The sequence below is a fragment of the Caenorhabditis elegans genome, chromosome X, assembly GCF_000002985.6.
Source record: "Caenorhabditis elegans chromosome X".
Taxonomy (NCBI): domain Eukaryota; kingdom Metazoa; phylum Nematoda; class Chromadorea; order Rhabditida; family Rhabditidae; genus Caenorhabditis; species Caenorhabditis elegans.
Window position 1 is genome coordinate 5,822,125 of NC_003284.9, and position 26,953 is coordinate 5,849,077.

At 36.0% G+C, this 26,953-nt stretch overlaps 5 protein-coding genes and 4 non-coding genes across 10 annotated transcripts; 5 read left to right on the forward strand and 4 right to left on the reverse strand.

Moving 5' to 3' along the window:
• Window positions 1–17: 17 nt before the first annotated feature.
• hbl-1 lies at window positions 18–5,631 on the forward strand (the record flags this gene model as incomplete). Of its 2 annotated transcripts, NM_001047778.5 has the most annotated exons (8): window positions 18–155; window positions 945–1,054; window positions 1,141–1,336; window positions 1,392–2,999; window positions 3,051–3,618; window positions 3,665–3,786; window positions 3,835–4,044; window positions 4,106–5,631. In NM_001047778.5, the coding sequence occupies 8 exons, from the start codon at window positions 153–155 to the stop codon at window positions 4,235–4,237; spliced, it is 2,949 nt and encodes a 982-aa protein (NP_001041243.1). The 2 variants fall into 2 exon arrangements, with proteins under 2 accessions (NP_001041243.1, NP_001041244.1); NM_001047779.5 differs by lacking the exon at window positions 18–155 and having other exon boundaries at window positions 1,008–1,054; window positions 4,106–4,237.
• Window positions 5,632–7,310: 1,679 nt separating this feature from the next.
• acp-5 (ACid Phosphatase family) lies at window positions 7,311–9,903 on the forward strand. Its single transcript, NM_076576.7, has 11 exons — window positions 7,311–7,402; window positions 7,464–7,571; window positions 7,627–7,713; window positions 7,814–7,963; window positions 8,012–8,203; window positions 8,252–8,375; window positions 9,056–9,135; window positions 9,195–9,320; window positions 9,366–9,476; window positions 9,531–9,612; window positions 9,661–9,903. The coding sequence occupies exons 1-11, from the start codon at window positions 7,334–7,336 to the stop codon at window positions 9,780–9,782; spliced, it is 1,251 nt and encodes a 416-aa protein (NP_508977.1). The 5' UTR covers window positions 7,311–7,333; the 3' UTR covers window positions 9,783–9,903.
• F13D11.4 (NAD-dependent epimerase/dehydratase domain-containing protein) lies at window positions 9,805–12,681 on the reverse strand. The gene is made up of 11 exons (NM_076577.11): window positions 12,629–12,681; window positions 12,468–12,580; window positions 12,253–12,335; window positions 11,802–11,889; window positions 11,670–11,754; window positions 11,486–11,627; window positions 11,007–11,082; window positions 10,602–10,736; window positions 10,479–10,548; window positions 10,073–10,194; window positions 9,805–10,025 (listed from the first exon to the last, which is right to left on the reverse strand). Exons 1-11 carry the CDS (start codon window positions 12,645–12,647, stop codon window positions 9,927–9,929), a joined length of 1,032 nt encoding a protein of 343 aa, NP_508978.3. The 5' UTR covers window positions 12,648–12,681; the 3' UTR covers window positions 9,805–9,926.
• 21ur-15047 lies at window positions 11,400–11,420 on the forward strand. The gene has a single exon (NR_071164.1).
• A 3,233-nt stretch (window positions 12,682–15,914) lies between the features above and the next one.
• On the reverse strand, window positions 15,915–17,654 carry dct-11 (DAF-16/FOXO Controlled, germline Tumor affecting). The gene is made up of 6 exons (NM_076578.8): window positions 17,470–17,654; window positions 17,035–17,151; window positions 16,892–16,978; window positions 16,399–16,531; window positions 16,216–16,349; window positions 15,915–16,173 (listed from the first exon to the last, which is right to left on the reverse strand). The coding sequence occupies exons 1-6, from the start codon at window positions 17,620–17,622 to the stop codon at window positions 16,018–16,020; spliced, it is 780 nt and encodes a 259-aa protein (NP_508979.3). The 5' UTR covers window positions 17,623–17,654; the 3' UTR covers window positions 15,915–16,017.
• A 1,391-nt stretch (window positions 17,655–19,045) lies between these two features.
• On the reverse strand, window positions 19,046–19,226 carry W06B11.7. Its single transcript, NR_071165.1, has one exon. It is a non-coding gene; the product is annotated as an Unclassified non-coding RNA W06B11.7 (non-coding RNA).
• Window positions 19,061–19,237, forward strand: W06B11.9. Its single transcript, NR_071166.1, has one exon. It is a non-coding gene; the product is annotated as an Unclassified non-coding RNA W06B11.9 (non-coding RNA).
• A 230-nt stretch (window positions 19,238–19,467) lies between these two features.
• puf-9 (PUM-HD domain-containing protein) lies at window positions 19,468–23,863 on the forward strand. Its single transcript, NM_076579.9, has 9 exons — window positions 19,468–19,541; window positions 19,643–19,809; window positions 20,087–20,133; window positions 20,186–20,616; window positions 20,698–21,194; window positions 21,240–21,530; window positions 21,581–21,915; window positions 21,969–22,132; window positions 22,548–23,863. Exons 1-9 carry the CDS (start codon window positions 19,493–19,495, stop codon window positions 22,676–22,678), a joined length of 2,112 nt encoding a protein of 703 aa, NP_508980.2. The 5' UTR covers window positions 19,468–19,492; the 3' UTR covers window positions 22,679–23,863.
• A 1,442-nt stretch (window positions 23,864–25,305) lies between these two features.
• W06B11.8 lies at window positions 25,306–25,439 on the reverse strand. Its single transcript, NR_071167.1, has one exon. It is a non-coding gene; the product is annotated as an Unclassified non-coding RNA W06B11.8 (non-coding RNA).
• Window positions 25,440–26,953: the final 1,514 nt, after the last annotated feature.

Below are 26,953 nucleotides of genomic sequence, written 5' to 3' on the forward strand. Positions count from 1 at the left end.
AAATTAGAAAAACTTAATTTCAGATCCGTTATTTCGCTACCCCTTACCATCTCGGGGAAAAAAGTTCGCAAATCTGACCACGAGGGAGAGTTTGTGTCTCGTATGAAAAAGGATTAGTGGTCCTGGACTTTTTGCCTCTTCTATTTGTGACGATGGTGAGTTTAACGCCCGTTTGAATAGTACAGCGTGTATTTTCCGTGGTAGCTCCAAATGCTCAAAAACGCACTTTTGAACCGCTCGAACAAAAGGCTCCTGGAAGACGGAGGAAATTAGCGATTCACTCGCACTTTTAAAGTTGGAGATGCACAAAAAAACATCTAGAAAACGGCCAGATGTCCGTTTGTTTTTCTTCAGAGTCGTAGCTTCTTCGTTTTTTCCAAGCCCCTTAAAGTTCATACATCTTCTTGTTTTTTAGTTTTGTTCAAAGGGACGGCCTTTTTGAAGAGGAGAAGCTGTTTTTCAAAAAAAAACGTGTTTTTCCTGTGTGCCCTATTTAGAAATAAGTTCAGTTTTGAACATGCAAAATAATATGTTGTGAAATGCACATGTTCCAGAACATTCTATTTTTGTCTTCGTTGTTTTTTTTAAACTTCAATTACAAAAAAATATATAGGGGTACACTGATAGAGCACAAGTTGCACGAGGTTTTAATCATTTGGTGTCCTCGTTTTAACCTTTATCTTCTTGTTTTTTAGCTGTATCTCAACCTCTCCTATTTGCATGGACTTTCCTACTGCCTTTCTTTCATTTTTTTTAACAGCTCCCAACACTCCTATTTTCAATCGTCTAATGACAAGATAAGACCTAAAACATGGAATACATGTTTTTTTTCTCTGTTCAATCTACTACTTCTCCAGCTCTTTTTTATAGTGTTTGTACTCTTCTTTAATTTCGTTCAGTTGATTCAAAAACTTCAAAATTTTCTAAACTTTATCATTTTGCAGGTGCAATCCGATAGTCCAGAAGAATTGGCACAAAGAGCAAAGCCAGCCTGGAGGTTACAACAGATGCCTGTACAGCTCAGCAATTTTGTGTCAAAAACACCTTTAATAGGGTGAGTTGATTTGACACTTATTTTCTTAACTGCAAATTATCAAAATTTCAAACTTTTCTGAAAGTTAAATGATTTTTGTGTTATAGATCAGAATGGCCTCCTACTGGTGATTGGAGAAGTGCCAACAATAACAGTCTTGGCGATTGGAATAAATGTTGTGTTCCTGGATCAGAGATTCCTCAACACTTAGGTCCATTTGGCAATTCATCATTGACGATGCTGACTGCACAACAACCCGGAGAAAAGATTCATCCTGATGGCGGTTATGTAAGCCCAAAAGAGGTTTGTTGGCTTTTTTATGTGTTCATACATATTCTATAAATTATTAATTTTTCAGGACGGCCGAAAATCCAGTGAACACACGAATTCGTATGACGTATCAGCTTCCCAGTCACCGAGCAACGACGGTGCTCAATCAGATAGCACTAGTGATGAGCATATCGACGTTGAGTGCATGACAGAAACAGAAATGGATACTGATGAAAAGGATAGCACAATTAAACCAGAAGACCAAGCAACACCAAAATTAGAAGAAGGATCAGATTCAAAACCAGAAAGTACCAGTGTTGAGGGCACATCTTCAAATTACCAGGTTACAAGTGAGCCTGTTCAGATGCCACAAATGCCGATACCAGTTATACCATCGTTTTTGAAAAATAGTCTACCAGCCCCAATTCCGATAACGCCGACACAATCTGCAAATGTTGAGCGATCAAATAGCCCATCCATAGAAGAAGCTCTTCTCTTAACACTTTCACAGCAACAGTTTGCGGAAGTGTTTGCTGAGGCTGCAAAGATCCGAAAATCGTCATCCGAATCAATTGGATTCCAGCGTAGTGGAACTTCCGCCTTCTTAAATATTGAGCCGAAAGAAATGAGCATGTCATCTGCTAACAACAACAATGAAGAAGCACCTGCATCCACAGTCAGTGCTTGTAGCACTCCAACAACCACAACATCTGCTTCATTCTGTAGACCTCCAGGTCTTGGACCAGTGGCTCTTCCACCAACTCAAAATGGTCAGACGCCGATGCTTGTTTGCCCGATTTGTGGATTTATGTGCCCATCGAAATTCCACTTCAACAGTCACATGAATACTCATGGAGACCATCAGTGTAGTATGTGCGATTACACAAGCAGAACAGAAGGCAGGCTGAAAAAACACATGCGTGAGTCTCACACAGTCGAAGAGCAACTTCGAGCTGGATTTGAGTCGGAGCCAGCAAAAGAAAGTGCGTCTTCTCCAAAGAATTTATCCCTCTCTAAAGATGGAAGTGCTACAAGTCCAATCAATGAAATATTCAATCTTTCAACTACCATGGCGTCAATCCTTGATTCCACCAATAATGCTGTCTCTTCCACCTCTACAACGGAACAACCATCAGCACTTTCTGCCCTAACCTTGGATATGTCCTCAACTCCATCTCTTCTATCCACGCTTGCTCACTCTAGCTTTGGAGTATCTGCTTTGGATCAGATCAAGGCTATTTCAGAGAATCCGAGTTTCATGCCAGAAGGTGGAATCAATTTGGCTTCCGCATTAGGAGTTGTTTCAAACGCTATCAAAGGAGACACGCCGTCACCTGAAAAGCAGTCGAATGGAGAATGCAGAAGAAGCAGTAGCGGAAAGATCAAAATTTTCAAGTGCAAACAGTGCGGACATCAAAGTCTTTCCAAAGACGATCAATGGGCACATGCAAGAACTCATATTCCAGCGGAGAAACAATTGAACTGCCAGCATTGTAATTTTGTAACTGAATACAAGCATCATTTGGAGTACCACTATCGTAACCACATAGGGAGCAAGCCATTTCAGTGCAAAAAATGCGCCTACAACTGTGTGAACAAATCTATGCTTAACTCGCATATGAAGAGTCACACAAATCATTACCAATTCAGATGTATGGACTGCACATATGCCACCAAATACTGTCATAGTTTGAAGGTAAGTAGCGCTTTTTTTTCAAATCAGAAGTTTAATCGTTTCACTTTTCAGCTGCATTTGAAGAAATACAATCACAGACGTGTGCCGGAAGGAATCGAAATGAGCGGCGGTGATAGTTCTCCACCATTCACATCAGATGCTACCATTACATTCAGTCCACTGATGAAACAAGAGATCAAAACCGAAACAGTTGAGCCGGTTACATCAATTGCTCAACCATTCCCATTCAATCCGATGATGGGAAATCACGGACTCAACTTTGCGAACCATATGCTGCTCAACAAGCATCTAGACGTTGGGTTGATGGGATTGAGGAACTCTGTAATGTCACCTCTGAAATGCTCTGCTTGTGATTTTGTTGCAAGTTCTGCAGACGAAAAAATGCGGCATAGTATGTCTCATATTTTGAACTCATCTAATGTTCCAACCTCAATCGCCTCCCTCTACAATAGTTTGAACCTTCCAAGTTTCTCTCATGTGGCACCAGATAATGACAATGCACTCGAATCCATGGATTGCGATGTGAAGATTGACGATGACAACATCACTGAAAGTCATTGCTATGAAGAAATGGACCAGGGTAGTGACTCGGCTGTTTCACCAACTGGCAGTTCACAAAGTAAGCGGTTTCTGACCTTTTTTCTGTAAACAACTTTTTTTTGCAGTTTCATCCGGAGACGAGGAGACGAAAAAGTGCAAATCGTTGTCGTTAGAGCAAATAAGCGCAAGGGCTAATGGAAACAACAGCCCGATGAGCAACGACAGTGCAATGGAGAAAGATGGCGAGGTAAGCGTAAATTAAAACTTTAAAAGATTATATTTTATATTATTTCAGAGCGCTGATGACGCACCACATTCACCATCGGATACAACATCAGTTCCATCTCCACCTCTTCATTCGTCTTCAATCGTCGCGCCAATCCCTATTACTCCACAGCCGAATGAGTTTTTGCAGTCCATTCTTGCACAAGCTTCCCTACTCGGCCCCCTACTTGCAAACCGACCTAGTGCATTTTACTGTGATCATTGCAAAATTCCATTTGATGTAAGTTTAGAATAGAAAGATTTGAATAATTGAAAAGCAAACTATTTCTAAATTGTTTCAGACCCAGCAAGTATTGGACAGTCATATGAGATTCCACACACCAGGGAACCCGTTCATGTGCAGTGACTGTCAGTATCAGGCTTTCAATGAGCTAAGCTTTGCTCTCCACATGTACCAAGCCAGACACCAATAATGAGGACGTCCTCGTTAAGGAAACACTTCCCATAGCCCCTTACCCTCGTCTAGTGACCCATTCTGAAATCGGCAGATAGACTTTCATGTAGCTGGTTTAAGTTTTCTCTTCATTTTCTTTAACTTATCAATGTTCGGGCGTTACCACTTTTCTAATCATGGCCAGTTTCTTGCACGTACACCTCAACCGTCCATTTCCATGAAATCTCATACTTGTTACTGTTTTCTTTTACCTCTGATGTCACATTTTCTCTCTGTCTCACTTTCTACCTCCAAACATATTTTACTACTTGTATTGAATGCCAAAAAATACCATATTTATTAAGGAGCATTGTTCATTTACAGTTTTGTACTCTCAGAGCGTGTTATTATCTAGAAGCAATTGTATACTGTTCTCAGTACATGTAGTACCTCCCCCAGAATACTTGTTTCTGTTACTATGTACCCCTCTTATTAACTTCGGGATATGAAACTTTTTATGTTTCATTTTCTATTGATTTCATTTGTTTGTCATTTTCAAGCTCCTCTTTCCACATAAGCTTTAACTGCATGTCTTTCATTTTTATTTATTTCTATTTGCCAATTGTTTAACTATGCACACATTTGTTTCATGTTTCTCCAGAGATAACTTTCCCAAATTCAAGTTTGCGCCAACTCGTGCTGCTCTTTTATTGTACGGTTTTATAACGTTTCCGTCTTGAAATCAGAGATTGTAGCCGTTTTTTGAAAAGGATATGCCAAAGAATCGTCCCCCACCCTCTAGTTGTCATTTGTTAAATAGCCGAAGTGACCCAACAACCCGCTTTTGTCCCCTCTACTAATAACCGTTTTATTATTATTATCACTCAATATTTATCTTTTTATGTACTTCTTTCACTGCTCCCATGTCGTGATTTCTGATTTCACATTTTCCAGACTATCTCGCACTTTCATTCTACCTCAATACATCCCAGCTTTTTTGCCATACATTCTCCGATTCGAATTCATGTGTGCTCGTTTAACTATTATTACCTGTATCCACCGATTACTTTTTTGTTTATTCGCTCCCTTTTTTCTATCTCAGGAATGATTTATAGTTTTCAATTTGTCTTCTCACAACTCATCTAAACTACTTGTCCGCTACCTTATGTACCTCATTGACTCATTTTGCCATCACCCAATACAATTTATACCTCAATACTGTCTCTTACCTGTATAATGCCTTCTACCTCCAATTTTTACCATCTATTCTAGTTAATTACCATTTTCTACCTCAACCCATTTTCTATTATACAACCGTTCCACCTCAAACTTCAGTGCGTTCTTCTGTCATCATGTACAATTTTCTTTCTTCGAATTTTGATTCGAATGTCAATTTATCAATTTATAAAAACTCCAATAAAAAAGCATCTTGAAGCATCTTGTTTTACCACATATATCAAAACTTCAAAGTACACAATTAATCGGATCATCAGAAAAAATAGGAAAAAAATATCTGATTCTGCATAACTTTTTGCGTTTCAAATGCAAATCCCTGCTGCACTCTCCGAGTGAGTAATGTTTTGCAAACTTTTTTTAGTGTTCAAAGTTTTTAATCCGCTGAATGGTTTTTTGTCAGTTTTCAACAAAACACACCTTGCAACGAGGGGACTGGCTACTTTACTCCGATCGTAAATAGAATCACGAGGGATTTCGAAAAGTGTAAAAAATGAGCTCGGACTCTACGTTCAAATTAGCTTTTCGCTTTCCACTTTACACATTCAACAGCACCAGGTTGAACTTTGAAGAAAATATATTTTCATTCAGAAATTGCAAAGGTGGTCATAAAAAATGGCGACGTACTGACGAAGAAGAACGGGTGACTAGAAGAGAAACGGTTTGATTGATGAAGTGACACGTTCAAGGTTTTCAACCATACAATAAAAGAGCGTTCCTTATCGCCCTTTCATTCCGCGCGACCTAAAATGTTGCGATCTTCTTTTAACATTCCTCGTGTGTTTTTGAAAATCCACTACGTGTTGACCTCTGCGGAAAACAAGTGATTATTTTTGACGGGGGAAAAGTGAAACGCTATTCTACATTACACTTTTCAAAAGTGTTGATCGGTAAAGATCAAAGTGCTCCGTTGGGAGAATAATAACACTCGTTGGAGAAAAAATAAAGTTGCACTTTACTTTGAAAAAAGGGGTCGGGCTATATGGAAAATTGCAGTCTTAAAAATTTCTGAAAATTCAAATGTTCAAAAAGTGTTCAGCTCAGTATATGAAACTAAACTAACGCGATTATTCAAAGTTGAAAAGTGGAAATGGGGAAGTTATTTAAAACCGCTTCTAAGGTGCCAAAAAATCGAGAAACACTAAAACAATTTTAAAAATTTGAAAATTTCTCATTTTGTTTCAAAAATGATAATTACTCAATTTTTGCAACTTTTTTGAAAGTCGTCTATAAAAATTGAACAAATTCTACTAATTTTTCCAAATTCGAAGGAGTATCCTCAGTTGAGATTTAGTCTGAATTTTCCTATAATTCAACCGGTTATCACCTTTGAAAATACTCCAAAAGTTTTTAGATTTTTCGGATTTCAAATTTTTTGTAGACTTCCGAAGTTATGACAAAACTGAGTTTTTACCACTTTTTTTAAACTTTAAATGAAAACTTTTAGAAGTTGTTTCAAAAAGTGTTTCAATGATTTTCAGAAAGTTTCAGCGTTATAAAAGCGACTCAATCAATTTTCCCATTGACAATACTCCATAGTTCATTTCTTCAAAAAATGGTTTTCCAATCCCTGCAGTAGGTTGCAACGCTCAAGGACAATGTACGATATTCTATGAAGCAATTATTTTTTTAAATGAGCACTTTTTTCACAATATGTCTCCAACATCAATAGCTAAAAAACCTGAGTCGGTTACCTGGAAAACGTATATCTTATCAAAACATCACTACCAAAAAACAAGCGATTGCACAAGATACAAACGACAATGTGTCTTGTGCACTACAGACAGTTAGTAATCGATTTTTAAAATGCTCGGTTAGAAAGAAAGAAACTGGCTGCTTTCGATAAGGAGAGTTTGAAATACAATTCATTTGTTTGCTGAAAAAACTCCAAAAACTCCTTATAATGCGCCTCGTGCTTTTGTTATTCTTCTTGTTCCCGGTGGCTTTTGGTAAATTGAAGTTTGTTCAAATTGTTAGTTTTTTTTTTCAATTTTTTCAAAAGTCTATAAGATCAAAAGTATCAATCCTTTCAGTGGTTCCGACATGGAGAAAGAACTCCAGGTCACTATTTGTACTTTCCTGGTGATGATTTGAATAATGTGGACTATCAACAAATTGCATGGCCCGGAGAGCTAACAAAAGTTGGTTTTTTTTTGTTTTCAAGCTAGGGCAGTTTTTTTAAGAAAACATTTTCAGCGCGGAATTTTAGAGGAATTTCAACTTGGTCAACGACTGAGGAAAATATATGGGGAGCATTTTGGAGACACGTACCAACCGAGAGATGTAAGTGATACAAGTGAATATTTAAAAAGCGCCAACTTTCAATTTGAATTTTAAATTTTAAAATTAGTTTGTTTCTCTGAACATATAAATAACTGCTCAGTTTCACGTCTACACTGGGAAAGACAATCGAACTTCTGCATCTGCTCAAGCTATGTTTGCAGGATTCCTTCCCCCTAATGAAGATCAAACCTGGAATTACGAGCTCAAATGGCAACCAGTCGCTCAACTAACTGATGAATCCATTGATTGGGTTTGTTTGTTCTTGTTTATTAACAAAAGAAATTGATAATTTTATCAGGTTTCACTAGGAGCAATTGATAACTGTCCGGTCTATGGTGAAGCACAACGGAAATCATCTGAATATGCAGAAGTTATGGATCAAATGGAAAAATATGACGCTGAGCTTTTACAACTTGTCAGAAATCATGCAGATGAACCAATTGTGGAAGCTGTGAAATATAATCATGTTATAGACTCTTTAAAAGTTCGGGTAAAAAGTTAACATTGTCGCAACTTGATGGAAGAGTTTAAATTTCAGTACATTCTTCAAGATGACAGACTTCCGTACCCAGAATGGGCGCGTGGGTACGAAAATCGAATTTTGAATATGAGTTTTTTGATTCACGATGCAGTTGTTAAGGTTCAAAATGATAGCGTCGGAGGTGAGTTAACTGTAATTTAATGCTGGTGAAAGTATTGTTCAATTGGTAAAAAATATTCTAAAAGTTTCCAAAAAGTGCAAAAAATTGTTTGAAATTAGCTACGAAAAATTCGGAAAAGGCTGCGTTTATTATCTTGCTTTGAACTTTTGTGGTTATGGTAAAATTGGTAAATATCGAATTCAAAACAACGGCAACTATGTAAATTCTTTAAAAATGAAAATCTCATATATTGGTTTTTCTGCATTTTTTTTGCCGGCGTTCCGTTGCTTAGAATCTGAATTGTAATTATCTTACCTCGACCGAAATATTTTCAAATAAATGAGCAAATATATATCTCCTGGTATTTGTTTGCATTTTCCCCTCTTGCACTTCTTAAATTCTTTGATGCTTTCTTTTCTTTCTAGATTTTCACTATTTTTTTCAATCCAATTCATTGAAATTGACCGTTCCGTATTTGAATTTAAGCTATGATACCTAACCAAAACAAAATCAAAAATATTCACCAAAATGTTAACTGTTAGAAAATCTTAAAACAGGCTTTGCAACTCTCTATGCTTTTTTAAAACGATTTTTAATTTTTTTTTCAAATTTTCTTGTACATTTTCACAAATGTCATTCAGTGAAACAAATTTGGGACAATTATCCCATGATATACCATCTTTATAAAAAATATTTTGCAGATTATCACAACGAATTGGTTATGTCGTATTTTGAAACTCATCTACAGAAAAATTCAACAAAAGGAGTTTTTATTAGTGGGGTCAGTTGTGTTTTGTACATCAAATGCTGATTCATTTAAAAATAATTGAGATTTTTTAGCACGACACAAACTTAGTGACAATTTGGGAATCACTTCGCCTAGATGGACATCCAGAAGACATTCCAAACTACGGAGCTCATATTGCTATTGAAATGCATGAGCCTGTGGGGCAACTGTCCATAAAAGTAATTACATGATTCTGACAGAGTTTTAATACAATTGGCTTTCAGTTTTTCTTGTCGATGGGCTTTAATCAGACACGCGTTGAACTTCATCCACACTTTTGCTCGCGGAGCCAAAACAATGATTGTACGTGGGATGAGTTTCAGAGGCTTGTGAAGGTAGGACAGCTTCATGTTTTTTTTGTGATAATTTACAACAAATACAAGTTTCAGAAATCAAGAAAACCAAAATCTGATTGGATTTTCGAGTGCCAAGGATATGAAAAAGCAACTGAACCAGTATCAGCACTAACAGGTTCTGAGAATTTGAAAAAATACACTTGAAATAAAAATATTATTTCAGGTTCCATGATTGTTCTTCTATCAATTTTGATTTTATCTACAATTATCCTCGGTTTCACGACGTTCTCCTACAAACGACAATTAAATGCTCTCAGAGACCCAGAAAGAACCCGACTCCTGTAACCTCCACTGTCATTGACAAACGTTTTATTTCTCTCCTCTTTTATTTTTGTTATTATGGGCTCGGTTCAAACATCTGATTGTTAGTGATTATGATGATGATAAAAAGGGTTTTTGGGACGGTAAACGACTGTGTGTGCACAAGTATTATTTCCTCTCAATTATGCCTAAATCGATAAGCGAGTGAGCCATATCGATAAGAGCCTCCTTGCTATCGCGCATGGTCATTCCCAGCAAACGTTGAGCCTAAAGATAGACTGTGAGGGACCAATATATAATTTTAAAGTAAAAACCTTTGAGTTATCAAACTTGACTTCTTGGCATAGACGAGGAAGACTTGCTTTTGTTTCAGGATCAAAGAGTGCATAGAGTCTCACAAAAAAGTATGGAGCTGTAAATCTGGGGATCCAGTAACCTGAAAAAGAGTAACCATGATCGGGTGATGCGAAACATATCTCTATCTCATTATGTTCTGCAATCACCTGATTTTTGATTTCACGCCAAAATGCGTAAAGCTTGCGAGCTGTTAAAGCAAATTTCAGGAATGAATAGTTATAAAAAACTTGAGAATTATTTTTTCAGATTTCACTTCAAAGTTCACTTTAACAGCTCGTGCGCCTTATTCGAAAATGTTTCATGTAAGATATTCGTTTTAGACAAATTTCACGAGTTTAGACATATGTTTTTAACCAGCCTTACCTTTTCCTTTGAACTCTTCCCGTAATATTCTTGCGATGTCAATAAACCACATGGACGGAACATTTGTAACCTAAACAAACTCATCACTCATTTTTACTTGTCACATTTAACCATTTTAATTACCAAAATTCGTTCGTTATCTGATTCGGGTCGTCGCATGGCTTCAAAGTGAGCTAGCGCGACATCACGCACATCGACGATAGGCATGTTGAGTGGCGGTGCAGCTGGCATTTCTCCATTCATGAATTTTCGCATCAGCTGGAATAAATAAACGCTTCGTAACACAACAATGTTTCTTGTTCGCACTGTTTGCGGCTTTTACACACGAATGACGCGTTTTCATGTTTCATGTAAATGCAACATCAATTTCGCGCAGATGACTTAAGAAGTGTCAGTGGACACCAGGCGGAATGGGTTACAAATAAGAAAATTGACAAATAATGCCATCAAAGATTCAATTGTGTGAGGCTGATAGAGAAAGTGATGAAAAAAGGGACCAACACACTTAATATCAAACATAACACTTACAGTAATACTTGCTCCTTGCTCGGTAATGTAAGCTGGGCCGAATACTAGCGTTGGATTGATAACAGTCATTGGAAATCTGAAATTGAAAATGTTAAAAAAAAGACAAATTTTAGCATTTTTCTTAATGATTCGGAAACATTGAATTTTATATTGATATGGTTTATCTGGGTACAATTTTATTACATTAATAACTGATTGTTTTCCCAATTTAATTCCCAATTTGGATAACCATGGATTAAAACTAAAAGTGTATCTAGATTATCTTTCAAAAAAAAACTTACAACTGGTCTGACTATGCAAAATAAAAGATTGATAATAACCGTCATGAAACATTTTGAGAATTTTTTTCGGTTTCATATGAATTTTTTTTTGTTTTTTTTTTCGAAATTTTGATCCGCCATAAAATTGATGTAAATATTTTTGAGAAGTCTCTTTATAGAATTCTGGCTTTTGGTTAATCAAAGCGAATAAAATCAAACTTTTTGTCTTCTGGAAGTCTCTCGATAAAATCCCATGCAGCTTTTTCAGCCAACGTCTTGCTTTTGATATAACAGTCGACCATGTCACTCTCCAAGTTCGACCATGAGTCTTCATCGAACACTCGATCTTGCGTATACCCTTCTGAAAAAAACATCGAATTATTCTGTATCAAACTCCACAGACCATTCACGGCTGCACAACTGCTAGTGAGCACAAGTTTCCTCACATTTCCATCCTCAGCAATTGCTTTCAAAACGTTCATTGTACCCTAAAGACGTTTAAAACAGTATTAAACGATCAGAATCTTGTAATCACCTCCACTGCGGTAGTAATACAACGCTCGTCTGACACAATCGGAAATGGAGAAGCTACATGTAGAACATAATCACAACCGGCGACAGCTCTGAAAGTTTTTTTGGATTTTTTTTCTAGTAGCATATAAACTTTTAAAGTAGAATATATCAATTTATAAACCAATACTTAGAATTTCACTACCATTGAAGTAATTTTTCAAGTTTTCCCACTGACCAAATACTCAATGCGACCTACATTATTTTTTTCAATTTTTGCAAATGCTTACGTCTATTCTCTATCATTCGCTGTAAACAACCTTTCGAAACACTGTATTTACTAAACCATTCAAACAAAATCAAAATATCAAATGATTACAGTTGCTGACGTAAGCTGCAGGTTCTGACGCACAAAGTCTAGACATTTAATTTGCACTGACAAACAAGATATCATAAAGAATTCTGCATTAACTTACTTCTTCCAGCACGTTGAATCTAAAAGATCAGCTTCGACAAGCTCCAAGTGGTTCTTCTTGTCGAGTTTTTTGATTGGTTGTACCTGTAATACAATAATATTCGTTTGAAATCAAATGTTAAAATATCGGTAATTATTTTTCAGCAATGTTTGCATACAAATTTTCAGACTTTCTACTGAACTGCAGACAGCTTTTAATAATTTTGTAAAACCCACCTTGGCTTTGTTATTCAGATCACGAACAGTACCGCGGACTCTGTACCCATTTTTAAGAAGAATCTCAACACAGTGTGTTCCAATGAATCCGGATGCACCAGTCACCAAAACTTCTGAAATTTTGTACTGTGCCTGTTTTTGTTCAAAAATAATTAACTCACTTGTCTCGTTATTGTTCATCTTTCCGCCAGATTTCAGTGACCCTCGTTCCGAGCTGAAAGTTTAGTACAACAAAAAATATTTGTCAGTTTCAAAGTTAACGACGGTAAGGACTTGTTTGCAACACTCTTTTATACCCCCGTGTGTAAGTGCAAATTGTGATAAAGGAATACGAAATAAGCATAAACAAGAATTATGATAAAAGATCACAGTGCTTTAGAAAAGATGCTGCGGTGAGGTAATCACTGTTACTGTTTAAATCATCAGACAGCAATGGGTACTGATAAAACACAAAAAATACATCTGGAACTATGTGCGCGTCAAAAGTTGGAAAAGTGAAACGTTGAGGTGAGAAACGAAATTGAAATTCATTTGAACATATGCGCGAAGAGGCAGAAACGCATAAGAAAAGATTCGCCTTTCTGTGAAAAGAGGTCATCACGGATCGATTGTATCGGAATGAAGAATGGAAGGAAGACCGTGTCATTTTCACTGGCTAGTGTAGCCTCTCTAGCAAGAACATAGGTAGTATCCTTCTAGGATTCAGCCAATGGTCTCATATCACGTGAAGGATCACTTTTTGGCAATCCGGTTTTCTTAGGAACTTGTAAACGGTCACCTGAAGGTCGTATTACGTATGTAGAGGGTTTTAAGAAAAAGGTGTGTGAAAATTTTGATATATTAATGTAGTGTTTCACATACCTGATGTTTGGCGGGTAAAATTTGAAAAGAAAAAAACGTGTCTATGTTTTGGGAGCTGCAAAATATTTCTCATATCAATAAGAAAAATTTTACGGCATCTGAGCAATAGTAAATATTCAAATGTTATTCAATTTTCAGCCTGAACACTCTTTACGCTGATTTCAAAATCAAAACAATTTGAATGCTGTGTTACTTACCGAAGTTGTTTCAATAACGATATATACAACTTGTAAAGATGGTTTTGCTTGATTTTAGTAAAATAAAATTGTTATGTAAAAACTGATATTTTTGCTTGTACGTTGATAGAATAGAACTTGCAACAATTACCTATAAATGAACAATTTATATGTATTTTCTCGTAACAACGAACATAACTTTTTCTTTCATCCAGAATTCATTACATTTTATGGAGCAAGGTCAGCCGTGTTTACTAATATGCAATTTGTGTCGAAATTGGTTGAACACGGTCGGCTGGCGAAAACGGTAATCGTCGTTAGTGTGATTATTTAAAAGTATGGCTTAAGAATTAGGAAATGCGTCAGAAAACACCAAAGTATTTTAGAATACATTGGAAGTCATCACCTATCAAGGGGGTGCAAATATGAAAACAACAAACTTAAAAATAATTTTTCAGAAAAAAATTATGGTGATTTCTTACAAATTATTTTTTAGCCACTCGGGCTATTTTTAGCTAAACGTGTGAATTTTCTGATTTTTGAGCTGTTGGAAATTAGTACCATTTTTTGGTCGTATGGAGGGTGAGCGGGATAGCTCCGTCGGTAGTGGTGGCCGCTAGAAATCTGGAGGTCATGAGTTCAAGCCCGGCCTCACTCCCTAGGTTTACCCAGCCTCTATTGTGAAGTGAAACAATCTACGACAGGATTATTGGCTACAGTCCCCAGCTATTTTTCATTACGAAAATCAATGTTTCAGATCGCTTTGAGTCTAATTAAACAATGTCCGGAATTTACCTATTCAACTTTCAATTAAAAGGTGTCTGTGTGAATACCGAGCAGCAAACATGTTATTTATTTACAGTGTTTCAGTAGAAAAATAATTTTTTAATGATCGATTTCCAAAAAAAAAATTAAGATTTTTGAACCGAAAAGTAAATACTATAGTTCAATAATTTGAAAATATATTGAAACTTATTAACTCGTGAATAGTGCTCCTTCGAATGCTTCAGTATCCAAATAGAGATGCGCTCTTGAATTTTTGCAAAACACATCGATTCTTGATGAGTAACTAAAGAAACACCTGCTTTCTTAGAATTCAGCTGTGCGCGTTTCAGACACGTTTTATGGAGTAAATTGAATTACTACACGACAAAAAACAACAAAGTCTTTTTTATGTGTAAACTTATTTTTGGCAATTTTATCTGTATATATGTAAGACTCAAAATTTTTTGATCTTGTGTTTTTAATGAAACATTAGAATGTTTGCTAAAAACTTGAGAATAAACTTTTAGTATTTTCAATCAGTTTCAGAAATTTGAAATTATTTCTCAGCATACTTTGACTTTCATTCTTTCTCTTCTTTTTGATAGTTAATTCATTTTATTTTTTGATACTTGCTTAACTTGCATAGTTATTCGAAGACGGTTTAACTGACAATCACTCAATTTCCAGAATGATTACTTTATTCACTTTATAAATCCCACTCGTTTTGATTGAACTCGTGGTACGAGAACAGCTGTCGTCCTCATTTCCGAGAAAGTTTTTCTTGATGTATCAATTAAACTGAACAGATATTAGAGAACACTATCATCACCACAGAAATTGTCAATTTGATTGGCGCAGTTGTTTCAAAAGAACTACTCATTGCATTTGATATAACTTAATCGAACCGGTATGCATGTGATGTGTTACAACAATGTTGATGAATCGTTATCAAATAGTCGGTAATCTTTTATGTTTCCTTTGTTTTAGTTTAAATTTTAACTGTCGCATCGTTTTTACCTGAGAATTTGGAAAATTTGAAATTATTTTGACTTTTTATTGTGTAGCGATGCGGTTTACAGCTTTTGAAAAGTTCCTTTGCTTAACAAAAAAACAGCCTTACAAAACACGTTAAATATTTGACAATTATTCTTGTAGTATTAACCTTTTTTATGTATTAGTGTGAACAGAAGCTGTCTAACGTAAAATTTTAAAAACAACTTTGCCAGCTTTACAACATTGTGACAACTCATTCATTTTGAAATTTCACACATTTTTCGAATTGAGATTACTAAAATTTCATTCCGGCATGAAATATTAACATTCCAGTTTAAGGTTAAAACCAAAGACTTTGAAGTCATTTAAAAAATTAAACTGAGAAACACGCAAAAGCTTTTTGAACTCCTCAAATAGTAACTGAATACTTTTTATAATGGAGTCAGAAATATCATTCACTATATATATAAAGCGCTCATTTCCTCTGACCTAGTTTATAGTGTACCTAGTCTTTGAAATCAGTAGAGTCTGGGCTTCTGAAGACATTATAGGGTTAGTGTAGTGATAGGGTACCGGATACCTGTAGGGATACTGTAAATGTAAATATTTAATTTCACGTTCATCCTCATGTGCGGCTTACAACTGATAAAAAATATAAACTTTTTTTTTCTCATTTCCAAACTGTTTTTATCGGTTTTATGTACAATTTATTGACATGCATTTATTTCAAAGCTTAATTAATCCAATAATTTGATTTAAACCATGCTCGGGCCAGCCTTCTTTTCAAATACTTTATCCTCATCCTCATCAACATCCTCATCGTCGGAAATTGAAAAATTCGGGTTGGGGAAATTATCATTACGAGTTTTCGGTTGAGCTTCCGGTGCCAATGGTGCAACCATCGGTGGTCTCTGGAATTTCATTCATGTTATGTACGAGTACGTATATCTTACATCTACTCTGGCAGAATTTTTGACTTTCAGTTCACGATTCCTGCTCTGGAAATAAACATAGCAGGAAAGTCCCACATGAAGAAACCATCCAGTGATTGTTGTGATTGTAGTGAAAACAGATAGAACTGTTAGTGCTAAAAATGTTTTTTGTTCGATTCTGTTAAGAAAATATTATCGACTTACTAATTTTCTCTCTCATAACAAAACCCATCTCATCGCGGAATCCCAAAAGGTGTTGGGCTCTTTCTGAGTAGGGAAACACTGCGATCACCAGAATTTGCATTGCCCAAAAGGAAAAGCTCGTTACCACAAATATCTAAAAAAAAACGATATTATTGTCTTGTTTTTGAAGACATTTTTAACACCCATTCAGGAATGGATGGCACTTATTTCGGACAATTCTACAAAATGGTATAATGCGGCATGATTTTCTAACATTTTTCATTACGTTAATGTCAAAATATAGAAAATCATTTGATCAACCTTAAAATCACACCTATTTTATTTGACCTGTTTGAAAAATGCTCAAAAATGGCCTGAAATTGCCGATTGTCGTATGCCGAATTGCCGAGATTCATTTAGCAGCTACCAGGCCATTGTTGAGCACATTCTCGATATTTTTTTTTAATTGCAAAAAATAAGTGTCGCCCAGATCCGCCTGACTCCTGATCCGTACCATAAAAAGTATATATGGAATCAATAAATCTTCTTTTTCCGTGATGAATGCAAGTATCATACAAATGATCGATACAAGCTGCCAAACCTGAACAGAAATAATGATATACATATTGTTTTGTTTCCACTATTAAAATTGCAAACCGAAATTATTGCTTGTCCTGCGTCTGCAGTCTCTCCCACTCGGTCAACGAAAATGTAAAAATACCATTCCGTAAGCTCGATAAAAGCCATGAAAGCTATGACTAATGCTAGAGCAACCTGAAAATTTAAATTTGTTCCACAGTGTTAGTTCTCGCTATCGATTTTATTGATTTTTAAACCATTGCTTGATTAATTCTGCTATTTACATTTCTTATCAGTTCTATTCCTTTTGTTTATTATAAGAACTGACCGTCAATATTTTGATACTGAAATTAAATTACTTCAATAATGATTCTAAAGAAAAATTTTCTATAGTTTTATACTAAATTTGAGAAATTAAGTTTTTTTGATCTTCAGACACATCCAGTTACCAGTTTGCAAACTAACGCAACAGCTTGAGTGTGAGCTTTCACACCCATAAAACTTTCTAGTTACCTTCACATGGAGCCTTGAGCAGCAAGTGAAAAATCGCGGATTCGACGTCTCTAGAGTGAATAATCCAGACCTCGTTATAGCCATTCTTTTCGTCAGACTTTGCCGGCTAGAACTATAGAGCAATAGCGATGGGAGTGAATTGAGAGTGAGCATTTGCTCTCCATGATAATATTCTTATCATCAACAGCTCCGGCGTTTTCATCCATTATTACTTGAACATTAATGCCAACAAAGCACGCTGAATAATTGACATTGTGATAACCGTGCGTGTCTATCAAATTTGAATACAAAGACAAAAAAATCAATGGTTTGAACGAAACAGGCCGTTTTTGTGCGCCTGATTGAGATCATTGTTTAAAAAAAGTATGCTGATATGATTTTGTTCAGTTTGAAACCCCATTGATTTCTCATTTTTATATTTCCCCTGTGTTTTATGTGACTCTCATCATGTGACTCTGAATTTCCAAGTGAGGAGGAAAAAAGTTGAAACTGAAAAAGTTCAAAAATATCATCATACCATAACATTTACATTTTTCATAATGCATGTTCTCTGTGCTGTAAATTTTGTTTAAAAAATTCTTTTATTTTTAACACTTGTATACCATAATTGTTTTGTATTATGTTTTGATAAGGATTGTTTATTCAGAACATAAGAAAATACAAAATTAAAAAAGCGAATGAAAAAGCGAAAAAAAAACCATATTTTTGCTAATAAATTTGCTCGCCCCCTCCGCCTTGGATTACTTTGACAGTTTTCTTCCCAATTCTTTTTGGTTTTATCTAGAAACAGTCAACTGACAAAATACGTGCAAAATTTTCATCTACATTTTAATAGTTAAATTTGTTTGATGAAACACGGAGGAACAATTGATTCAATCTCTTATTCCATTTAATTTTTAATGTTTTTTTAACATGCAATTTAGGAGCCCAGCTTTAACCTATCTAGAATTTTTTCAACGTGCATTATCTAATCAGCAAATCATTTTTAATGTATTAAAACCTCACTTAACAGTAAAAAAAACTAGCACGTGCGACATTACTCTGAAAATGATTACTCGTACTTGCGCTCAAATATTTGCACAGCTTGCACTATCCCCCGTACACTATGAACTGCGCGGTTGCTTTTCTTACTTAGTCTGAACAAAGGAAACTTTTTCATTTTGTATGATTCGAATTAGCGAATTAGTCATCTCTAGCTTGAAGCGTTCCGTTCTAAACCTTTGAACTGACTTTAAACGCTGGCACGTCGTCTTTGTCTATCCTTCTTTTAGGTTTTTCTTTGCATTTGCAAAAACGTTGCACTCTTGGTTTGCAAACGCTTCCCTTCATCTCGACCCCGCACTTTTTTACTTTCCTCTGCATTTCTGTTTCATCCACGTCCTTCTTTTTTCCTATGTTTCTCACGACCTTTTACATTCCAACAACTGATTCGAATTCTTTTTAGCCTCCCGTCTCGCAATTTTTCTCTCCCACCTCTTCTCTTGGTTTTTTCATTTCCTCCCACGTCCTTTTTTCTGTACCTCTCTCTGTAGGCAGTTTTATCGACAGTTGTGATCTTGGGCAAAGGGCATCGACACGCGGAGGGCACACAGACGCACGCAAGCACAAAGACGAAGAAGACCTCTCTATTTACTCTCTTTCTCTCGGTTCTCTGCTCTTTCTGCCATCTTTTGTTTCATCGTCTCGCCTTGCCAACTCACAGTGGTCGACGCGCTCAATTGCGAATTCGGGTGTGTAGCGACTCAAACGGCCGGCGTGATACGTAGTCAGCAGCTCTTGTTACATCATCGAAACTTATCAAATGACGCATTTTTATCGCACATGTTATATCATATGTCAGAAAGCTACAAAAAAGACAGGCAGACCTCAATTTTTTGTTCTTTTATCCATATCTTTCTGACAATTTGTGCTTTTGTGAAGGGTAAATGCTTATTCTGATCGTTGTGAATTGTCGTTCTGATTTTCAAATCTCTTACAATTCAAACTATTATGTTTCAGGGTACCCCGGAAGTCAATAAATCTTATGGCTGATCCAAATTGGGCATATGCACCCCCAACAAATTATTATGCAGGTAATTTTTTTGAAAACATACTTTTGCATTAATAATTTAATTAAATAATGTATTCAACAAAATATAAAACAATTTAAATCAATTTATAAAAAAATTTTCAGACCATTCAATAGCAAAGCCGATTATGATATCCGGCGGCCACCCATCTCAAGATCAGGGCCATTCACCGAAGTCGGAATCATTCGGACAATCAGTTACTACTGCTTTTAATGGAATGGTTGATAATCTTGTCGGTTCCCCATCTTCGTCTGTTCAACAACGAAACTATGTGAGTTTTTTCCTCGGAAAAATATAAAAGCTAAAAATCCAAATTATTCGATTTACTTTGCCGTCTGTTTTGGCAGTAATTATCGATTTTCCCCCGCACACTTTGTGTGAGGCGGGATAGGTGGCAAAGAATTGCGCTGTCATGGTAATTGCACGGAATGAATGGCATTTTGTTTATGGGCTCAGGAAAAACATAAAAGTTAATAAATTTTCAAAATGTCTAAAAAAAAAGTTCTGCAACATTGTGAAATGTTTAATAAAAATGTAAATGTTTTTAGTTCACCACAACACCGTTCCCTATATCCCGATCACCAAACGATCGAAAGTAAGTCTTTAATTTCAAGTTTTAGTTGGAAATTTCATGGTTTCTCTTACAGTGACGACAAAATCATGGGCAATGGAAGTTACGGTGTCCCGATTCCAATTCCACAAGACGGAGTGCCGCAGGGCACACCCGATTTCCAAATGACACCATTCTTGCAACAAGGAGGCCATTTAATTGGTGGAAGTCCGAATGGTCCTGTTCAGGTCTCGGGAAATTGGTATTCTGGAGGTGCTGGCATATTTTCAACAATGCAACAGGCCGACCCGTCGAATGGAATGCCTGGCATGGCAGCCGAATTCGTGAACAATGAGAACGGAATGCCTGGGCCAAATGGAATGCACCAACAGGCAATGATTTCTGGATCCCCTCCGTTTCCATATCAAAATATGATGAATTTAACGACGAGTTTTGGAGCTATGGGACTTGGACCGCAACAAATTCAGCAGAGGGATCCCCAAATGTTCCAACAACCCATTCTTCATGGTAAGTTTAAAAGTTACATCGGATTTTAGCGTTTCACAAACTTTTTAAATTTGTTGTTTTATAAATCATTATCGTTTTTAGAACCAATTCAAGGAATGGCTCAAAACGGATTTGGCCAGCAAGTCTTTTTCACTCAAATGCAGAATCAGCAACATCCACAAGGACAAGCGCAACAACAACTGCAACAACTTGCCCAACAGCATCAGCAGCAACAAAATAGTCAGCAATTCTTTGGGCAAGGACCCAATGGAATGGGTAACGGTGGAGTCATGAATGACTGGAGTCAACGGAGCTTTGGAATGCCACAACAGCAAGCACAACAAAATGGTCTTCCGCCCAACTTCTCCCAGAATCCTCCACGACGACGTGGCCCAGAAGATCCGAATGGTCAAACCCCAAAAACTCTCCAAGATATCAAAAATAACGTGATTGAGTTTGCCAAGGATCAGCATGGCTCACGTTTCATTCAGCAAAAGCTTGAGCGTGCTTCTCTTCGTGACAAAGCCGCCATATTCACACCAGTACTGGAGAACGCAGAGGAGCTCATGACGGACGTTTTTGGAAACTACGTTATCCAAGTAAGTATATTAATTCCAAATTTTAAAATGTATGATTTATTTCAGAAATTCTTCGAATTTGGTAACAATGAGCAGCGCAACCAGTTGGTTGGTACAATTCGTGGAAATGTGATGAAGCTCGCGTTGCAAATGTACGGCTGTCGAGTGATTCAAAAAGCGTTGGAATACGTTGAAGAAAAGTACCAGCACGAGATTCTCGGCGAAATGGAAGGACAAGTGTTGAAATGTGTCAAGGATCAGAACGGCAATCACGTTATTCAAAAAGTGATAGAACGTGTTGAGCCGGAACGCCTTCAGTTTATTATTGACGCATTCACGAAGAATAATAGTGACAATGTAGCTTTCTCCATTAACATGATCTCGTTTCTCATCTTTTTTATTTACAGGTCTATACACTATCCGTTCATCCATACGGTTGTCGTGTTATTCAACGTGTTCTCGAATATTGCAATGAAGAGCAGAAGCAGCCAGTGTTAGACGCTCTTCAGATTCATTTGAAACAACTTGTTCTTGATCAATACGGAAACTATGTCATCCAACATGTCATTGAACATGGAAGTCCCAGCGACAAGGAACAAATCGTGCAAGACGTGATTTCGGATGATTTGCTCAAATTCGCTCAACACAAATTTGCTTCAAATGTTATTGAGAAATGTCTCACGTTCGGAGGACATGCAGAAAGAAACCTGATAATTGACAAAGTTTGTGGAGACCCGAATGAGTGAGTTCATCGAATTAATTGGTAGAAAAAATTAGAAAATTAATATCTTTCAGCCCATCACCACCACTACTACAAATGATGAAGGATCCATTCGCCAACTACGTTGTCCAGAAGATGCTTGACGTTGCCGATCCACAACACCGAAAGAAGATCACGCTGACTATCAAGCCCCACATTGCAACTCTGCGCAAGTACAACTTTGGAAAGCACATCCTGCGTAAGTACATCCGTGACATTTTGAAGAAACTCACCGAGTCGGAAATTGAGCCCATGCGATGCGAATTTCTTGAGTTGCTCGAATGCTTGGAGGATATGGAAAACATACTGAAAAAATGACCAAATAGTTCAAACTTACCCTCGTTTTTGTGCTTTGCTTTTTTACACTTACCAATTATTTTCTCTTCGACTTCATCACTAGCACCCACCAGGATTGGACATCAACTGGATTAATTTATGTTTAAAGAACTTATGGACATCTTACCCAATAATCTACCTATCGCCTACTCCGTTATATCCACCCGCACCAGCATGCTCACACCTTACCTATTTTCTTTGAACTGTTGTGAGAGTGTTAGTTGTTTTATTAATTATTACCTTGCTGTATTTTGTGTTAATATTGAACCTTTTTTCAGTGAAACTCGAGAAGTACTTTGCAAAGCAAGCGCCCGCCAACTCTTCCAACTCATCTTCCAACGACCAAATCTACGAGCACAGCCCGTTCGACATCCCACTCGGAGCTGATTTTAGTAATCACCCGTTTTAACGGAAACTGGACGACGATGGTACGATAAACCAACTAAGACTGTCATTTTGCTCAAACGACAACTGAATCAAATGTGATATATTAAAAAAGGTTGATGCTAATTCACCTTAAACGGGATTTTTTTTTAATTTTTAACAAATGCCTTTTAATTCTTCATTCGAAAAAGTTTAATATGCTATGTATGTGTAGTATTTTTGGATTTAAAATCAAAGTGTTTTTTCCTATAATCATTCAATTGTAAACCGTTGTTGCTTTTTTCTTCTTTTACTTCTTTCTTCATGTAATCTAGAATCCATGGTAACCTTTTCTTCTTTTTCATTTTTTTTTCTCCACGAGCATAGAAATAGTTGCGTAGGTTAGGCATTTTGTGCTCGTTTTTTCTCCAAATTTCTGCAAACAGCTCATTCTCACGGATTTCTTTTAAATTGTTTTTTTCTAATACTTTGCGCGCTAAAGCACAGTTTTCACTTTTCCAATGTCACATGCAGCCTTTCCTTCATAAATGCAGCCTTATATCGAGTACTCACTACAAAACCCGCCTTATATTTTCTGAGCAGTAACCTGGCCCTTACCTAATCCTCACGTGTGAATATGTAAATTTCATCGTTTTTGAAATCCCCCTGACCCCCTTTCAAATTAACAAAAACCAATGTTTTGTTCCCCCTCCCCTTTTTTCATTTGCCCTGTGAGCATTTCTTTGTAAACTTTCGTTACTTTTTTCCTTTTTGATTTTTTTTTCTAGGCCAATTTATATGTTTTTCTTTTCAATTCCAGGATTTGGGCTTTATTGACCCATTAATCCAAAACCAATACCATCACAATTTTCTGTATGTTGAGTATCGCTTGAATTATGTATACATAGCTGTAAATCTCTTGTTACAATGTCATTTTTGTTCGATATTCATATTCATGGAAAGGGAGGGTCTTACTTGCTCTTCGTTCTTTTTGTGTCGTTTTTTTGGTTCTGCTTTTTGTCCCCCTTTTCTCATTGATGCCCTAATTCATTTCGCTCCAGTATCAGAGATTATGAACTTTAACGACTACTGTTTTCCTATCTCTGCCATTTTCAGCACAGCATTTCCAAAATGTTATAATGTAGTATTTTTGTTAATTATGCAAGATTTTCGATTATACCATTTAATGCGTTGATCATGGTTACCACGAAAAATGAAATGTTTTGGTTTTATTGAGTCGTTAAAAATGTGGCTTATAAAAATTACAAAGCTATAAAATAAACTAGGTATAAGCAATCTTCACGGCACAGTAGTTGGGTAACTTTCAGATTTTAACTTTAATTACATGATGTAAATTATTTATTGTAGGTTCCGTTCAAATTTATAAGTATAGTTCTTTCTGTTGAATTTGTTTTCCTATTTGAATTAGACACAAAATGAACAAATTAAAAACTTGCAATTCTTTATTCATAAATTTAAACCATTTTAAACAAAAGTTTAATATTTAATTTCATCATTCTTGGCAATTATCGATGCTTTTCGGAGTTTGAAACATGCACGACGTTGGCACGCAATTAGGCGGTGAAAACTTTAAATGAGATGTAAAAAATGTTTTTTCAATGTTAGAAAGCTCAAAATTGTTCGATCTCTTTTTACTAAATCTCTAAAAAAGTAAAAACCGATGAAGCGGATAGAAAAATCAAAATTTCTCACCAACATTCATGAGGTGCTGCACAAGATTCTGAAAAACTTCCATCAACTGAGAAGGGAAAGGTCTAGTAAGGGGCCACTGTGAAAAGTCATCTCGAAAAAACGTTCAATATGAATTTTAAGCAGCTACAAACTATGCAGTACGATATTTAAGTGAATTGCTGAAACGGTTCTTGCAAAAGAGCCTTCGCTTATGAAAAAATATTCACTTTTGTGGGTGATCGGAAAATTTTGAAATTGAGATCAAATTTTGTGAAAGAGTTCATCTTCGGAAATCTAATTTGCTTTTTTAAAAATGCAATAAATAAGTTGTATAAAAATAGGTATCTGCTCTAGAAACCGACAAATGCTTAATCACCAAACAAAAAAGAATATGCACAAACCATCACCACTGCCTGTGTAACAATGTTGTAAACGCAGTTGGTTTAGTCGCACAAAACTAATTTGACCTTTACATGGCACGTTTGCAATGTTTTTATAAGGGGTTGTAATCTGGATATAGTTGAAGATCCAATAACATTGTAAAATTATGTTTCACGAATAAGTATTTACTATTTGGAATTCTCTCTCAAATTTTTTTACAATGTCTTAAACTAAAATTTTACAGGAAGGGTAAAACTAGCCTAAGTGGTATTTGCGGTTAATATTAAATATTCCGATTAAAATACAGGAGTACAATTTTTTATTCGTATTTTGCTTGTGAACATGAATTTTCCCATTTGCACCCCTTCTTTAAACAGTCACGATAACCGAACATGTAAATGAATTTGCCCTCTCATTATTCAATTCGAACAATGGCGCATCCGGCCCCATTCCCTCCAAATCTTTTCGTCCGATCTCCTCCGTACTCACACATCCTTTTGAACAATGGATTATTATAATTCCAAGGTGTGTCAGTCAGGGCATCTTACTTTTCAATTTCCAAATCGACACCCCACGGAAGCTGGACCTTTTGTAAAATACGACACGCGCACGCGTGCCACCGAACTACTTCTCTCTTTCATTGCGCATGTCCTCTCACCCCCCGAAAAGCAGACTCCCTTTTGGAATCGATTGTTCGTGCCCACTTTTCCGGCTTTATTTCGCAACACCACTTCTCGCTCCGTCTCACCACATTACAAATTCCCATACGATTCGGGAGAGTTGTAGCATTTTGAAATATATCTTGGCATAGTAGTTTTGCAATCGAAGCATCTGCTCAGAGCTCTTTTTTTGAGTAGTCATAGTAATATTATTTTTACTAACATCATATTCAAAATAATTTTTTGTATATTTGAAATTATTGATTCGTTTTGAAATTTATGCATAGTATACTTTTTCAATAGGGTTGCACAAAATATATATGGATTTTAATAGTATCTACGTTTTTGGTCTAGCAAATAATATTGAGTTTTAAACTTTTTCTCTTCAATTTCGACCAGTTTAAATGTGATGAACAATAGAGCAACTCGGTAATTGGTTTTTAACTTTCAAATATATTTTTTCGCGGAAATGTTTTTTAAAATGATAAAAACTGCATAGTTTTATCTGAGAAATCAAAAATTGTTTCTATTTTTGATCAATTTATATTTTTAAAATCAATGCATCTGACTCCTACAATTTTTTCGTTTTTTCGATTAGTTGTTTAAATCTGTTTTAAAATGTATAAAATAATCTATAATACATTTCTAAAATAATTTATCCAATGAAATTATATTTCTGTTCACTGCATAGATTTGGTTGGGAAGTAAAATTAAAAATGCCACATTTTTTAAAAATAACATTCATTCGAATTGTACTATTTTTCAAAATTAACTCATCTGTGGGTTTATTGTCTTAAACTGTACGATTATTAGCAAACCAAAAAAAATCTGGGCTTTTTCATAGTTTTTTATCGTTTTTTTCACAAATTTTTCTCATATTTTCCTTTGATATTCCTAACTATTTGACTGAGTAATACAATTTATAGACGGAGTTGGGAAATCGGATTTTTGTCTTAATATTTAGCAAAAATATGCTGGTGTTATACAGGTAATCGCTGATTGGTTGCATTAGTCATTTTGGAAAAATTCAAACAAAAAAATTAGCAGAAGCTGGTAATTTGCAATTTTACGAACTGGACTTTTTCATCTTCCACTATTTATTTTCATTTGGTTTGTCGAAAGTCCACCTTTGAGACAATAATCGCAAAAGTAATAGTCCATATTTAATTACTCTCCACTCGAACCTGTTCGATTGTATAATGTTTGCACAAAAATGAATATTTCATAACTATACTCCGTCATCAATGTGCAAACATTCATACTCGAGCACTTGTACCACATTCTTAAACTTTCCCTCCGCAGTTCTTCATTCACCCACCTGCTTTGATTTTCTCCGCCAATCAATCGAGAAGTATTCAGTGAATCATAAATAAATGACATGTGTGTATCCCATCAAGTTTTTTTTCTCGCATCCTATTTCTTTCCCTTCCTTTTTTTTTCGTACCCCGTTTTATTCCTTCTCTCTTTTCCATATATTGCGGCCGAGGCCAGTAGTCTCGTGTCTTCCGCCCATTTTCTTTAATCGCGTACATAGTCCCTCTCAACTTATCCCAAATTTGTTTCCTTCAGTCCAGCTTAAGTTTCATACT